This window comes from Helianthus annuus, chromosome 3, assembly GCF_002127325.2.
Source record: "Helianthus annuus cultivar XRQ/B chromosome 3, HanXRQr2.0-SUNRISE, whole genome shotgun sequence".
Taxonomy (NCBI): domain Eukaryota; kingdom Viridiplantae; phylum Streptophyta; class Magnoliopsida; order Asterales; family Asteraceae; genus Helianthus; species Helianthus annuus.
This window is the reverse complement of record NC_035435.2, coordinates 15,171,827-15,189,019: the sequence shown is the minus strand read 5'-3', so window position 1 is coordinate 15,189,019 and position 17,193 is coordinate 15,171,827. Positions and strand designations below refer to the sequence as shown.

General features: G+C 39.1%; 2 protein-coding genes across 2 annotated transcripts; one reads left to right on the top strand and one right to left on the bottom strand.

The window, feature by feature from the left end:
- Positions 1-255: 255 nt before the first annotated feature.
- Positions 256-939, top strand: LOC110931229. The gene has a single exon (XM_022174632.1). It carries the CDS (start codon positions 256-258, stop codon positions 937-939), a length of 684 nt encoding a protein of 227 aa, XP_022030324.1.
- Positions 940-6,271: 5,332 nt separating this feature from the next.
- On the bottom strand, positions 6,272-8,615 carry LOC110931228. The gene is made up of 2 exons (XM_022174631.2): positions 7,366-8,615; positions 6,272-7,285 (listed from the first exon to the last, which is right to left on the bottom strand). Exons 1-2 carry the CDS (start codon positions 8,377-8,379, stop codon positions 6,272-6,274), a joined length of 2,028 nt encoding a protein of 675 aa, XP_022030323.1. The 5' UTR covers positions 8,380-8,615.
- Between the last annotated feature and the right edge of the window lie 8,578 nt (positions 8,616-17,193).

Genomic DNA, 17,193 nt, shown 5'->3' with positions numbered 1-17,193 from the left:
TGTATTTATGGTTAATATCGAAATCCCGTACATTATGGAATGTGATTGTATCTCTACCAAAATAGTGGAGAATTGTATCTATATATTGGAATGTGAATAGAGGGAGGATCCATCGATCCTATTGCATACTTTACATGGTATCACGAGACCTACCATAATCCTCCCTCCCTACCATAATCCTCCCTCCCTTCCCTCAATTCACCTCCTGCCGATCTCCACTCTTTTCCGATCTCCCTGTCGCATTCTCTCACCACAATGGAGCCCAAGATACACCCCGCTGCAACCGTCACAAACATCAAGAGCCTAATTCCGGTTGTGCTCGAGATGGAATCCGGACAATACGCGTCTTGGTCCGAACTGTTCAAGATTCAATGTCGGGCTAACCTTGTTATCGATCACCTCTCTCCCAAACCTGCTTCATCCTCCTCATCTTCTGGAACGACTAACGAAACCGACAAGGCCAAAGAAATAGAGACTGATGAATCTTGGGATCGGTTGGATGCCATTGTGCTCCAATGGATTTATGCAACCATCTCGAATGACCTCTTGCACACCATCCTCAAGCCGAACACCACTGCGTATGATGCTTGGAAGACACTCGAAAGCCTCTTTCACGACAACAAAAGTTCTCGGGCTATACATCTCATGCATAAATTCTCTAACACACGCCTTGACGGATTCTCTAGCGTCTCGGCGTATTGCCAACAACTGAAGGTGTTAGCCGACCAACTGGCTAACGTTGGAAGTCCGGTTGACAATGAACGCTTAGTACTTCAATTAATCGCGGGCCTCAAGAACAGTATGAAGGTATTGCCACCATTCTTCAGCAACAGGACCCCTTACCCTCGTTCTATGACGCTCGGTCTAAAATCATGCTCGTTGAAACTCGCAAGGCGGAACAAGCTCTCCTCACAGCTCAAACCGCGGGTACCGCATTAAACGCAAACACGACCAAATCCCAGCCCCCGGCGAACAACACTGAATTTAGGCCGGAACCGGATCGATATCGGGGCCGCGGCCGCTCCCGTGGCCGTGGAAGAGGACGTGGTTCCTGGGGAAGAGGCCGCCACACAAATTACTCACAACAGTCGGTTCCTTGGTCCACCCAACAAGCTGTCTGGCCCAACTCAACACCGCAGCAACAGTGGGCCGGGCCCAGTTCACAGCAGCCCTTCTCCACTCCTTCTTGGACCACCCCACAACCTCCACTATGGACGCCACCTCCCTGCCCATACCCGACTGCCCCTCGGCCCACTTCAGCAACCAATCATGGCGGTAACGGGCTTCTTGGGCCACGGCCCACTCAGGCTTACAATGCTATGCTCCAACTGACATAGAACAGGCACTTCATACCATGTCTCTCAATCAACCGGACCCTACCTTGTACATGGACACGGGGGCTACAGGTAATATGTCTAACTCGTCAACTAATTTTCAATCTTATTTTAATAACAGCGTGAATCAAAACATCATGGTCGGTAATGGCTCAACCATACCGGTCGTTGGACAAGGCACACAAACCCTCCCCCCACCTTTCCCCCCACTTATCCTTAAAGATGTCCTATACGCACCTAAACTGATCAAAAACTTAATATCTGTTCGTCGGTTTACCACCGACAACTCTGTTTCTGTTGAATTTGACCCCTTTGGTTTTCTTGTGAAGGACTACAAGACCCGGATCCCTATCCTCCGGTGCAACAGCAGCGGTGATCTTTACCCTCTCACGTTTGGATCCGGGACAACCAGCACACCTTCCACCTTCACAGCAATCTCTTCCCAACTTTGGCACCAACGTCTTGGTCACCCAGGACATCCATCTTTACATTATTTGAAACAATCTAGTTTTATTGATTTTGATAAACATAATAAAGACATTTGTGAATCTTGTGTGCTTGGTAAAAGCATTCGCTTACCGTTTGCTACTTCCCAAACCTGTGTTTTACAACCTTTTGATGTTATTCATAGTGTATATTATTTATTGGTACTCAATTTGAACGACCAATAAAAACGTTCACAAGGTCACCGTTACTATATATTATTTATTGGACGTCACCAATTCTTAGTTCACAAGGTCACCGTTACTATATATTATTTATTGATGACTTGACTGATTTTCTATGGACTTACCCTATATCCAAAAAGTCACAAGTATTTTCTATTTTTTGCCAATTTCATAAACTTATTGGTACTCAATTTGAACGACCAATAAAAACGTTCCAATGTGACAACGGCAAAGAATATGTCAATTCGGCCTTTCAACAATATTTTAATCAACATGGTATGGTATTTCGTTTATCATGTCCCCACACCTCTTCTCAAAACGGGAAGGCCGAACGCAAAATTAGAACCATCAACAATATGATCCGAACCTTACTTACCCATGCGTCTTTACCTAACACCTTTTGGCATTATGCCTTGGCCACCGCCACATATCTCTTAAACATCCTTCCTACCAAACAACACAATACAACCCCCACTGAACTTCTCTATTTCCGCACCCCTACATACCACCACCTACGTGTTTTCGGTTGTTTGTGTTACCCCCTTACTCCCTCTACCACCATTCATAAACTAAACCAACGTTCTTTCCCTTGTGTCTTTCTCGGATACCCATCCAACCATCGCGGCTATACTTGCTTTAACCTACAAACCCGCCAAACTATCATTTCTCGCCACGTCGCGTTTGACGAGACTACTTTCCCATTCCAAAACACCATCCACCCCTCTCCATCCTATGACTTCTTGCTTGATCAATTTCCGATACACCTAAGGCCACTCGTTGGCACCTCCACTGCCAACTCATCACCGAACATTAGTGGCATACTTTACATTTACACACATGATATATAACAATGCATATGAAACCACCACCAAAAAACCCTTAAAATCAACATTTGTTAACCTGTAAGCAGCCAGGAACCATCACACAGTGAAATATAACTTTGTTCCGCTTGACAACACAAAATGGCAACCGCTAACTTCGGCTTGATCGCAGTTTTTGTAGCACTTTCCGCCCTCTTCTACATTTCTTATAAGAGACTTGAAGCTTTTACGCCTGCCCATATGCAGGACCTGGTGAGCTGGGTGGGGAACGTGTACCTGTCGTGGATTGTGATCGCTGGTATAACCACCGTCGTCGTCGTTGGGAAGAATGTGACCGCTGCTAATCGCCAGGAGATCTAACTGTCTGCATCCCTTTGCATGCAATATAAATATATATAGATCTAGCTTGTGGTTTTGTGTTTTTAATTACTAGCTATGTCACTCGAATGTGTATACGTATGTGTATGCCTTTCGATTGAGTTTAATCTACTCTTTTATTTTTATGTCTTTAATTACTTTATGTATGGTTTTATGAATTTGATTACTCTGGTTTAGTAATGGTACTAGTGCAATATAGATAGTTTTTTTTTTTCCTTTAATTTGTTGTGATACCTTTGTCAACTTTTCTTTATCCTTAAATGATTGTTGTAATAGAAAAATGAATTTACCCCATTGTTATCTTGGTGTGTTAACGGTGTCCCTCGTTGAGGGTTTGAGTTCTACCGGAGTAGAATTAGAAGTTGATTTGACGGATGTGAAGTTTCCGTTCTAAAAAGAATAATTGTTAGGCCACCCGGGGTGGCAAAAGAATTGTCCGTGATAAAAGAATATCACGCGAGGATGTATACAAAACACCACAGCCACCCCTTTGCCATCATGCGTGGAAGTTAAATCCGGTTATATTTTTGACACGTTATTATTATATTGATGTGAGGGAAATTGTTAGTTGGGGGAAATTGTTGGGTGTGGTTGTGAGTGATAAGCATTTTCACTAAAAAAAGGTTGTGAGTGATGGAATAAAGATCGATGACGTGGCGGAACTTGATTGGAAGTTGTGAGTGATAAATGAATAGTGAGTGATGACCACCCCTACCCTCTTAGAAGTACAAGAAGGTACATATAAAAAGGAACAATGAAGAAAGGGAAAATCACGAAATTGGCCACTGCAACGCCGTCTTTGCGAAAATGGCCACCGGACACCCCTTGACGAGCCGGTTCAAAATCCTGAAACGGCACATGAGTTTTTTTTAACGGCCGTCCACTCCCCGCTTGACACGTGTCCGACAATCCCTGAAACGGCTTGAGAAGGAAGCTGTGAACGACACGTGGCTGTGAATGTGGAAAGATCTTAGCCAAGCCGTTACAACCGGCTCATGTGGAAAGATCTTAGCCATGTTCCTTCAACGAGCCAAGCCACGTTCTTACAAGATAGCCAAGCCGTTTCCGTACGATCTGGCCAAGCCGTTACAGCTGACATCCGAGCCGTTTCCGTGAACTAGTTGTGCCGTTTTAGCTGGCTCCAAGCCGTTTTAGCTGGCGCCAAGCCGTTACAGAAGGTCCGTGCCGTTTCAACACATTGTTCGAGCCGTTTCAGCTGGCTCAAGCCGTTTGAACTGAATTGAAGCCGGTACAGCTGTCAAATGCCGGGTCAATGTGTTGTTCAAGCCGTTACCGGGTTCAACGTGTTTTTCATGGCGTTTGAGGTTATGTTCTCACTATATATATACCCACTTGTTTTTTGGTGTGCTTGTTTAACGAATCCATCTAACACACTTAAATCTCAAATAAAATGTTATCTTGGTTTCTTTATGTTATTAGCATAGATGTTTTTGTGTATCAAATGCATGAAATATTTATGAAATCACACGTATCTGCTAGTGACGTGTTCCTTGGCTTTAGTTATCAAATTAGGTTTTGATATTGCTTATCATATTGGAGTGTCTTACTCTTCAGAAATGCCGGATCTAACTACCCAGTTAGTCCGGATGGAACTATCCAGCAAAAGACGCATCTCTATCATTGCTACAAGCGTTTTGACTGGAATTCCAGAAGAAGGGTTTTGATTCACTCCTAACTTTCAATTTGTTCTCGGGGAGGTTCTAAGTTCTAAGCAGTGGTTTGGTCAAGTTATCTGAAGACTGCTTTCTTGGAGACCGAGATTTTTTCTCTACTACCCGGTTCTGCTGTTATGAGAAAGGGTTCCGATGAAAAATTTTGTTTGTAATTTTTTCATGTTTTATCTTTTATGTAATTTGTAATAATTAGTAATAAAAATTATGTGTTTCGTTCACTTTTACTTATGATTTGGGCTTTTTATATGGGTTGTTCACAAAACAAGTTAACGAAAAAAAAAAAATACATAACTGTGTTGGGCTATGTATACGGGCTGTGCACTAACAAGTTAAGGAAACTGCTTTGGGCTTTTTATTTGGGCTTTTCACTAACAAAGTTAACAGAAAAAAATAAATAAACTGTTTTGGGCTTTTTATACGGGCTATTCACTAACAAGTTCACGAAACTGCTTTGGGCTTTTTATATGGGCTATACAGTAACAATTTAAAAGAAAAAAAAATAAATAAACTGTTTTGGGCCGTTTAAATAAACTGTTTTGGGCTTTTTAAACGGGCTTTTTACCCGTTGCCTTTCCATCTTCCCATGTAAACGGCTAACCATTATCACTTCCACACCTATTACCCACTATATAAACCCCCCCAACTTCTCATTTCTCCACGCCGTCCCCGTTAACAGTCTTTATATTTCGACAATACATTCCGTTCATCCGTTCAAATGGCAAACTCGTGGACAGAAGTTGACGACATCGCCTTGTGCGAAGCCTGGGAGGAGGCAGTGACCAATCCTCCACCACGGGGACAGGGTGGCCTTTGGGTCCGTGTTCAACAAATTTTTGGACAGCTTCGTGGTCCGGGCCATAACCGAAGCGTGGACGCCTTATCTTCTAGGTTTCGTGTGGTCCGGTTGGAATGCGAGAGGTTTGACCGCTATTTCCAGAGGGTGGAGAGAGAGATGCCCGACCTTGAAGAGGATGATCAGAAGGCGGTGGCGCTGGTCAACTATCGTCATGACGAGGGACAGGATTTCAAGCATGTTTCGGAGTGGGAGGCTATTAGGATTTATTTTTAGTTTTTTTTTAGTATGTTTTTTTTTAGTGTTTTTATTTTTTAGTATGTTTTGTTTAGTGTTTTTATGTTTATGTTTAATATTTATATAAAAAATATTTTGGATGTTATAAAGTTTTGCATGTTCTAAAGTTTTGCATGTTATAAAGTTATAAGTTTTGTTAACTGCGACGACGAAAAGTTTTTTTATCTGCCAATTGTGGACTGCAACTAGTCTAATTGTTAAGCCCAACGTGAAGCCCAACCTGGCTCAAATGTGGACTCAAAATAATTGTCAACTGGGCCGTTTTAAAGTACTGTATAAAAATAAATTAGTTAACATTGTTACCAGCTCCGAGTAGGTCTTCTGGAGTCTCCCATTCAGATCTATGCGGGAGAGGATAAATCGCTTCTTCATAAGTTTTCTTATAGACTTCGTTGGAGTAACACGGGAAGCAATACTTACTGCAGTCGGTTTCACCTAAAAATTTTGAAACGGCGATAACATGCCCGCATGGTAAACCAGAAACCTGCCAAACTCGGCAACTACATGTTCCATTAACAAAGTCCACTAAACCCCCCTTTCCACTGTCTGCAACAGAATAACTGTTTAACTCAATCCCAGCAACCGTCCATGTTCTAGACCCTTCAATTTTTTTAAAAATTTTCTTCTGTGCCCACTGCGTAAGTAAATGTTTTTCATGTATACCTTGCAAACGGCGATCGTAAAACCACTTTTGTACAGATTGCCGGAAGAACTCTAAGAGTTGTGTTACCGGCATTTTACGCGAGTGTCTAGATAAAGCGTTAATAGACTCCGCGCTGTTAGATGTCATATAATGATATCGATTGCCTGGACAATGCGCCCGTGCCCATCTACCGAACCCAATACTTGTTAGAGTGTGTCGCACTCTAGGAACGGCAAGACAAAGAGCATTAAATGACTCGTTAAAATCAGACAATCGGTACGATTTGCATGTCTTCCACCACAACTTCTCATTTTCTTTTTTTTTATCAGAGGGTAAACATAGGTTCATCATTAAATGACGACAGCATAACCCATGATAAACATGTGGAAAGACGTTTCTAACAGCCAGATGTATAGAATTCGCTCTATCCGAAATTATGGCCATTTCAGGTATTTCACCGATACATTCTTTAAGCTTTGACAGAAACCATGTCCAACATTCACCATCCTCTGATTTTCCTATTCCGTAGGAAATTGGTAAAATTTGGTTGTTTCCATCCATTCCAACAGCTAAAAATAACGTCCCCTTAAATTCACCCTTTAGGTGTGCAGCATCAATGATCACCACCGGTCTTAAATTGCATATAAAGGTACGAATCTGAAACAAAATTATTTAAAAAGAGTCAAGAACATGTAGTTTGTCGAAACAAAATAAACACAGATAATGCTATAACTTACCGCAGCACCAATCGCGACAAAGACCATCTCAAACCGACGCTCGTGATCAGTCTTGATATGTGTAACAGAACCAGGATTTGCCCGCTCAAGATTGTAACAGTAAAGTGGTAGTTCTGCGAACGACTCTCTGCTTGATCCTTGTAAAAGCTCTAGTGCCAGACTTTTTCCACGCCAAGCTTGACTAGTGGTTATCTCAACTTGGAATCTCTGTCTAAAATCTTTCACTATTTCATTACAACGATATATTCTTCCACTGTCTTTTAAAGGTTCTTTTAAATAATGAGCAACAACATGTGGGTTTGCCTGACGAACATGTGGGTACGTTAGCGTCTTCGAGCACGTGTGTTTATCGTTAAAACTCTTAACAAAAAACACCCCACTATCTCCAAAACTCCTTGCACGGAAACGCCAACCGCAACCGTCGACCAAACATGACACCTGGTACCGAGTTTTAGAGGATCTATCTACTTTAAACTCAAAGTGTTCTAACAAACATTTTTTTCCCAATTCAAGTTTCATGTCTTCTTTGTTATTAAATACGTGACCTGGTTCAAAAGTAATTGATGAAGATCGCGAACAATTTTCGAAAGAATTATCAGGATTTGGTTGGGAGTCGTTTACAACATCATAATTTTCTTCATCAGTACAGAAATTTAAATCAGGAACTAAAAATTTTTTTGGACTTGAAAAACCAGATGATCCAACACCAAACCCTTCAATCACATATAATTTATAAATTTCAAAAATATTTTCCATAGCAAAATTATAAAAAATTGCAAGATCTTCATCGTTTATTATATCTATGGGATCACTAAAGGAAGACAACCGATAAGATAACTTCGTAATGTTTGTAGAACTACAAATGTTTGACAGTTTACTTAAAAGAGCGGTGTATGAAAGGTTGGGTTCAATTTCTAAACCACGTCTACTTGAATCAGCATCAGCAACATACTCCAACTTTCCGTTAACGATTTCCCACTTTCCGCCAGTGTATACAACCAAACGAATCTTCATAATTTTAAGTTGGAAACTTTCTTTTACAAAATGCCAAATGTTTTTATAACTTTAAACAAATATGTTGAAAAAACTAATACAAAAATGTAGGGAAAAATTTTTAACGGCCACTCACTAAATATAAAGGTTTGAAACGGCTTGAGCCAGCTGAAACGGCTCGAACAATGTGTTGAAACGGCACGGACCTTCTGTAACGGCTTGGCGCCAGCTAAAACGGCTTGGAGCCAGCTAAAACGGCACAACTAGTTCACGGAAACGGCTCGGATGTCAGCTGTGACGGCTTGGCCAGATCGTACGGAAACGGCTTGGCTATCTTGTAAGAACGTGGCTTGGCTCGTTGAAGGAACATGGCTAAGATCTTTCCACATGAGCCGGTTGTAACGGCTTGGCTAAGATCTTTCCACATTCACAGCCACGTGTCGTTCACAGCATCCTTCTCAAGCCGTTTCAGGGAATGTCGGACACGTGTCAAGCGGGGAGTGGACGGCCGTTAAAAAAAACTCATGTGCCGTTTCAGGATTTTGAACCGGCTCGTCAAGGGGTGTCCGGTGGCCATTTTCGCAAAGACGGCGTTGCAGTGGCCAATTTCGTGATTTTCCCATGAAGAAATATGGCTGGAATTTCTTCTGGCAGTGTTAGTGGCATCTGGGCAGAATTTAGCTTATTTGAAAGAGATGGAAAAACCTGAGCTGCCATCATCAAAGTACTAGAGATGAATTGCATTTTACTCTTTTTTGAAATGATTTTTGTATGAGAAAGCCAATAATATCATGACACTCAATAGGTAAGTTATTGCAACAAACCTAATATTCTACTGTAACTTTGACCTACTCTTCTAATTTTCAGAATAGAGATACCATGCTTTACCACCACACCTATGTGTTTTAAAGACGCCTACTTTAACCTTTAAAAATACAAAAAAAAAATTATTAATTTGGTTTAAATTTCCATTAAAAATGTTGATTTATGTTTATTTATTTATTTTAAAATTCAGTATAAAAATATTTTTGTTATATTATGTGATTTTTTGTGTCATTATTTAATTTATATATCACTTATTTATCTGCCTCCAAAACGCAGTTTTTGTACCTACATGCTTTTTCAAAACGCAGTTTTGAAAATACAAAATCTATTTTGAAAACGCATAATTCATTTTGAAAACGCAACACCAAACACCCCTAGGTTAGGATTACTATTCGCTGATTAATTGTTTCTTTACGAAGATTGAAAATCTATTATCTATTATATATAATAAATGAAAGTTATTTGGGCCACGTGTCAGTAGATGAGGGCATCGTTTTTCCCCTTTTCCCGTCCAACAGTACCACTGCCCTCTTCTATTTATATCCTCCCTCATTTACCGATTTAGGGCTTCCCACTTTCTCTCTCCCTCTGCTCTGCTCTATTCCTATCGATGTTAAGATTAATGCCCCGAATCAAGGTTAGATTATCAATAACTTCCGTTCTATAAGTGTCAATCTTTGTCTTCATTGTTCACTCATTCGATCTTCATGCGTATTTACTTATTGTTGTGCTTTGGCTAGGGTTCCCCTACTAACTTGATGACAGAGATGATCGGAGGTTGTCGGCTCTGCGTCCTGCAGTTCTCTTGGTTATGCTGTAATGGATTTGAGGTTTAGGGTTAGTTATAAATATATTTTTTCATTTTTCCATCTTGAGTTTTAGGTTAGGGTTTGTTTTATTTTTGGGCTTTTATATGATTTTCAGTTCGATTGTTTGGTGACTTGCTATTGTTGTTTGCTGTTGTTTGTGAATTAGTTGTTGACATTACCGACCGACTCCAACGACTTTGAAAGGTTGTAGGACTATGAGAACCAACTAAAAGATTTGGACAACAAATAGCAGGTGTTTGGTTTCATTTTTTATGTTTTACTTATTTAAATATTATGAAATTTGTGAAATAAGGTAAAAATGGCTATTCTAATAGTTCATGATTTCATCCCTGTTGAAATAAGGTAAAAATAACCATTCTAATACCGCAAGTATGTTATGGTTGGATGGTTGAATTAGTTTTATTTTGGGTATTTTGGGATGATTTCATCCATTTCTTTAAATAGTTCATGATTAAAGATGCAGTTGAACATATCTTTTCAGTGAAATGAATGTTGATTTATCAGAAGATGCAGTTGAAGGTATCTTAAATAAGGTAATAATTGCAGTACAATCCTGTTGAAAAACAGAGTCGATAAATTTAGGGAAAATGAGGTTGAAAGATGATATGCCAACAGTGGACGATATCATTCTACAGTTTCGATAAATTCGGGTGTATTCTCAAATAATGCTTCCTAGATGCGTCTAAACAAGCAGCACTTTGGACATTTGTCGGCCTTGAAACATCTATTAATTTATTATCTATTATCTAATTATCTAATATCTAATATCTATTATATATAATAAATGAAAGTTGATTGATCCACTTTGGGCTATGTGGAGCAATCAACTTTCATTTATTATATATAATAATAGATAATAGGTAATAGATAATAGATAATAGATAATAAATTAACAGATGTTTGAAGTCCGACAAATGTCCAAAGTGCTGCTTCTTTTGAAGCATCTAGGAAGTATTAATTCAGAATACCCCTGAATGTATCGAAGCTATAGAATCAGATCGTCCACTGTTGGCTTATCATCTTTCAACCTCATTTTCCCTAAATTTATCGACTCTGTTTTTCAACAGGGATGTACAGCAATCATTCCTTTCAGTTAAATATACCGACACTTGATTCCTCTCAAAGGGTTATGGAGTGGTTATAACAGCTGATCATGCTAAGGACTGCTATAACTAACCACTGCTCCTTATAAAGACTGATGGACTTAAAGACTGATAAGGCCTATCCACTGTTGAAGACAAAGCCCTGTTAAAGACAAGCACTTATGTACCTAGAGTTTGATTAACCAAAGGAAAACGGCTGTTCAGTAGCAGCAGTGGTTCAACATCTACAAACGATTCAACTTTAGTATTTAATTATCAGTGTTTCTTATGTAACAGTGTTTAGTATAGCAGTGGTTCGTTAGATTTTATATGTAACAATATTTATCACATCAGTGTTTTATACTCTGTTAGATTGTTAGATGTCATATCACTGAGGTGTTTATGTGTAACAGTATTTATTACATCACCTCTTTTGTTTGATCTGTATTATAAATACAACAGTTGTTTGATCTTTATACTACTAAATAAAAATGTACTACACTTGGATGTTAAATAAGCTCCTCATTATTATTGTTTGGATATAGTATTCTTGAAGTTGGTCTTTCTTTGCAAACAGATGTTTATAGGCAAACTTATTTTTAAGGTCAAACATTTGTTTAAGCGCAAACATCTGTTTATGTCCAAACATCTGTTTAAGGTTAAATATCTGTTTAACTCCAAACAACTGATGTAGAAGGTCAAATATCTGTTTAAGTTCAAAGATATTCAAAATAGTTAAAAATGATAGTTTTCATTAATCCTTAAAAGAATGTTACAACCACTGTTTTGGCTCAAACATCTGATTGTTAAATGTTATCCACTGCTGAAAGACAACCTCTGTTTCTTCATTCTTTAAGTTGACCACTGATTCTCCAAACATCAGTGTTTCAATCACTGTTGGCTATCCACCGATAGTTAAAAAATTGTCATTGCTCGCATTTTTATTGTTGACATCCACTGATATTGACCGTCATTCGTTTTCCTAAAAAACATTCACTGCTCACATTTTTATTGTTCATGTGGTTAATTAATTATAGAATGAAATTTTCAAATGAAAACTAGAATTACAATGAAATTACCATTTAATCTAGTTGTTACATTCCAATGAAATAAGAGTTCCTCCAATATTGTTTTAGTGATAAAAATTAAAGGTAACATAAAAAATAACTGTTGATGACATTTTGTTGCATATAAAAATAGTAATTAATGGTAATTTCTTGAGCTTTGGACATCTAAAATATGCAAAATGGGAATTTTAAATTGACAGTTATTTTCTCTTAATTAAAGTTAAAATAAAAATTAGAAATGTCATGATGACAATGGCTTTCAAATCAATTCAGTAAGAGAAAAATGCCCGGATAGTCCCTGTGGTTTCGCCTTTTTTCACCTATAGTCCCCAACTTTCTAAAATTACCTGAATAGTCCTCAAGTTTTTAATTTTCGTTCCCGGATAGTCCCTGGCGTGGATGGAGGTTAATTTTTATTGTTAAGTGGGTGTAAAATGACTAAAATGCCCTTACTGGTTAAAAAAGGGATCCACCTTTATTCTACCCCTACCCCACCCCACCCCCACCCCCTCTCCCTCACTCCTTTCTCTCTTCCTCTTATATGTCTGCAACCATTAGATCAACTTCATCCGAAACATCTCCACTTCACCACCACCACCACTTCATATGCCCTACCCTCCACCACCCTTCACAACCATCTACACATTTCACCACCACCACCACCATCCGAAACAACTCGCAAATCAACATGATAGGCATCTGGAACGGTCTCAGATCGGTCGCCGGCCAGTTCATCAAGATCTGGAACAAAAACCAGTTGTCGAGTTGCGGAATCCGGTTTGCAGAGAGATGATAAGTCGTGTTCAGGTCCGATACTGGAGACTTGAAAAGTAACCTCCTCTGTTACCACCATCAGCGATGTTGAAGTCTCCTCCGATTTACAGGTAGGGTAACAAGGTTTAGGTTAATTTCAAATTATTATATATAATGGTTATTTGTTTGTAGGTGGTTAAGTTATATGTATCTGGTTTTGGTGATGAAAGAGGAAAGGAGGTAGCCCTTTCTAGGCGGAAGTCGAAAGCCAAATATGTGCGTGGCCAACTAGGCAAGCGTATGAAATTACGCCTCACTCCTGAGATACGCTTTATCCAAGATGAATCTTTAGAGAGAGGAAGCAGGGTAACAACTTCTTTTTTTCATTTTCAACACAAATTTCACTTCTTTAGTTTAATTGGTGAATTGGAATTGGGGTGAAAGTAGGTAATGTTTGGTGGTGTTATGTGTCGTGTTATGTGAGATTGATTTTGGTTGCCTCTGATCGGTGGTGGCGGTTGTCTAGTTGTGTTGTTGCAGGTTAAGGAGAGAATGGGGAAGAAGACATAAGCTGGGGGTGGGGTGGGTTGGTGGGGCCCACATGTATTTTTTTATTCTTTTAATGTTTTATTTGTTGTTTTTTAATAGTAAGGGCATTATAGTCATTTTACACCAACTTAATTGAGAAAAGTAACCTCCATCCACGCCAGGGACTATCCGGGAACGAAAATTGAAAACTTAGGGACTATTCAGGTAATTTTAGAAAGTTGGGGACTATAGGTGAAAAAAGGCGAAACCACAGGGACTGATCGGAGTGTCGCGCTTCGGTCAAAGATAATATTTATAAGCCCAAATTACCCTTAACAATGTGTTAATGGTAGTAAGGGGTCGAACCACGAAGAGTATGTGGTTTGTGTGTGGATTCGAATGAATTAAAACAATTGTCACAATTTATGAAGCTTGCTAAAGTATTTTTGTGTTTTCGTTTAATTGAAAGATATGATTTTTAACTAAATGGATTGATGAGAATGATTGACAAATACTACTTAACGATTGCTATAAAAACGGTTACTAGAACAATAATGATAAAAAGGAATCACACCCGGTTTCGGTAATTATTAATCTAGGATTTCTACAAGTTTTAGTTTCAAATCAAATGCATTCGATTAACGGATTTAGTGTACCGTGACTTAGGTGCTACTAGCTATCAACGTCCCGAAGAACGGACAAGAAGACACTTTGTAATCAACACAAGTAAATCCTAACAATGACAATGTACAATTACATATCACCGTTTCGCAAAGTCATAACTTTTAACATCGTTCGACAATTCACGAATTCGTAACAAATGTAATACTATTGTCAAAAGTTTCAAAAACCAAATACAAATTGTCACTAAGATGAAACAAGAACAATTCGAAAAACTAGAATTAACAACTACCTACACCGGGGTGAAACCGAGATGCTTAGCCGCTCATGGTTGATGCAACTTGATCATCGGATGCTTGGAATGCGGATGGAGTCATCTTGAAGCTTGTAGGATGAAGGAATGATGGAGAATTAGGGTTTATGGAATGATGATGGTGAGAAGGATGATGGATTGGTGAATTAGGGTTTGATGATTGATTGTGTGATGATGATGAATTCGGGTTGTAGAGATGATAGATGGTTGAATGGTAGGTGATGGTTTTGTGATTGTGGCTCCCAGCACAAGATTCAAACCTTCCAAGGAGTGTAACTCCCGAGTTGAATGCCCCAAGACCAATTAGAATCGTTCCTATATCAAAGATACCCAATTTTTCGCGTTTCAGGAAACCACAACCCGTCGCCGACGGCCTGGGACCCGTCGGCGACGGCCTCCCCATTTGCTGAAATCACCCGACGGCTTGTTTGGCTGTTTACGGGCATTTTTTCACGACGGAACTTTCTAGAGCCCGTCGGCGACGTCCTAGAGCCCGTCCCCGACGCCCTCTAGTTTTTCCTGTTTCGTCCGAAATTGTTTTCTTCATAACTTCTTCGTTATAGCTCCGTTTTACTCACCGTTTTCGCCCACGTACTCGTAATTCAGCCCTCTATCATGCCATCTTCCAATATATTCATTTTAAATCCATTAACATTCCCAAAACACATCCAATCTTCGTGATTAACCCGGTTTTGTTCATTTCACATCCCCGGTTGATCCGATTCACGTCCCGATGCTCCGTTTAGCTCCCGATTAGCTCCTTAAACTCTTTTAGACCTGTAAAACACAAATCCCATTAAAAGTAGGCTATTCAAGATTAAAAGCTATGTAAAAACATCAACTTAAGCACAAACGATAACAAGTTTTCGACCACGTATCACATCCCCACACTTGTCTTTTGCTTGCCCTCAAGCAAATCTGTTTTTCACTTTCACGTGGGTCGAACAACGAATACACTCCCCATTCCCGAGATGAAGGTTAAGGTCAATTGTCATACTAAAGTTCAAACTGTTTACCATTTTCAACATATTTAACGGTGAAGTGACTAATCACAAAAAAAATGGTTATCCAAGATTAACCCGCCCATAAAACTAACAAGTCATGCACATCCCTCACAATGTTCTCTCCACTCGGCTTATAACTTGGCTAATGTGTATAATTTATTAGCACTTCAATCAATTAATCGCTCAAAACCGATTAGAACACGTACCCGCATAGGCTTGCAACTCAATCATTCTCCACCACCGAGCACGAATATCAAGCACAAGTCATAAGGTCTTTGAACGGGTTGTAACAGGGCTAGGCTAAGGGTAGGAAATAGGATATTTTAAAGTGGCTAAGGTGATGCAAATTCTATTTTTATTACAAAACAACTAATCTACGCACAACTAACTACCAATATCAAACTAGAAGGCAACAAGCTTTCGCCTTTTATTTCTCAACTAAGAACACATATTTTTGTTCTTTTCTCAACAATTTTCTCGTCTTTTTCATAACATTTTCCGATTTTTCTCCTTTTTTTTATATGCAAACAAACAAACAACTATACAAACTTGACTCCTATAATCGAATTTCCATCACACGGGTTAAAAACAAAAAGGTTTAAGGTTATGGGCTAAAGGGTTGTCAAACGAAAGGGTTAGGCTCAAAATTGGCTACTAAGGGATAATTTTTTTTTTTGGGTAAGGATATATAAATGGTGTAAACGGAAAAGGTTTACCTAATGCCTTAATCATTCTCGTGCTTGTATTCGGTCTATGGTCTCAAACGTATCAAAAGTCGCAAGTTCTACAATACGTGGCTAATGGTCCACTCAAACAAAGAAACATGTATATGTAAATCTATGATATAAAAGTGGCTCAAAACCTCACGTATAAGGGTATGGTATGTGATATGCATAAAATGCTAGTTCTTTAGGCGAATTATTCCCAAATAACCACCCGCTAAATACCCGTCATGCTATTAATTTGAGCTTGACCATGACAAAAGACCAAATGGGTTGTGCCATCCCCTGTTAACTTAGTTACTTGTGCTTTTAAGATCGCTTTTAAAACAAGAAATTTTTGAAAATTTTTTGAAATTTTCCCCCATCCCCACACTTGAGGTAAACATTGTCCTCAATGTGGAGTGTTTAAATGAACGGGTCAAAATCGAAAACTTTTACTACTCCCCATCCCCACACTTGAGGTAAACATTGTCCTCAATGTGTAAGAACTAGAGTTTTAAAAATGCACAAGGGATGTGACACGGCTAACCTTCCCAAAATCTCACCCCGGAAAAATAAAATACAAAATACAATCCACTTATTACTAAACTAAGAATCAAGGTAAAAAGGAAACGCATGCACCTGATTTTTGTCGCTTGATGCCCATATCTTCTTCTTCTCTTCATAAAACGGTTGTCCCGCGAACATAATGTACCTACAAATTTTAACCCTTGTGTAGAAGCATGTTTCTCACAACCATTGAAATTTGTTAGCTACTTAGTTCTACCATTTTTATGAAAGTGTTACCAAATCATGCGTTAAATTACCTTGATTTTTGTGGAAAAAAATGTACAACAATAACAGCCCTAACTCACTTTTGTAGGAATCACGGTTGCATTTAGCGTATGCAACAAGCCCTTTTAAACCTCTCAATAGCTTGGGAGGACGAGTAGGTCTCGTGAGGGTTATATAGGGAACACACCCACAACGTTCATTTAACTACTAAAACGAAAAAACAAAATTATACAACAACAACAATACTAACTAAACAACGGATAACAACTAAAACGAAATGCGAAATAAAATATACAACAACAATTGACTTACCACC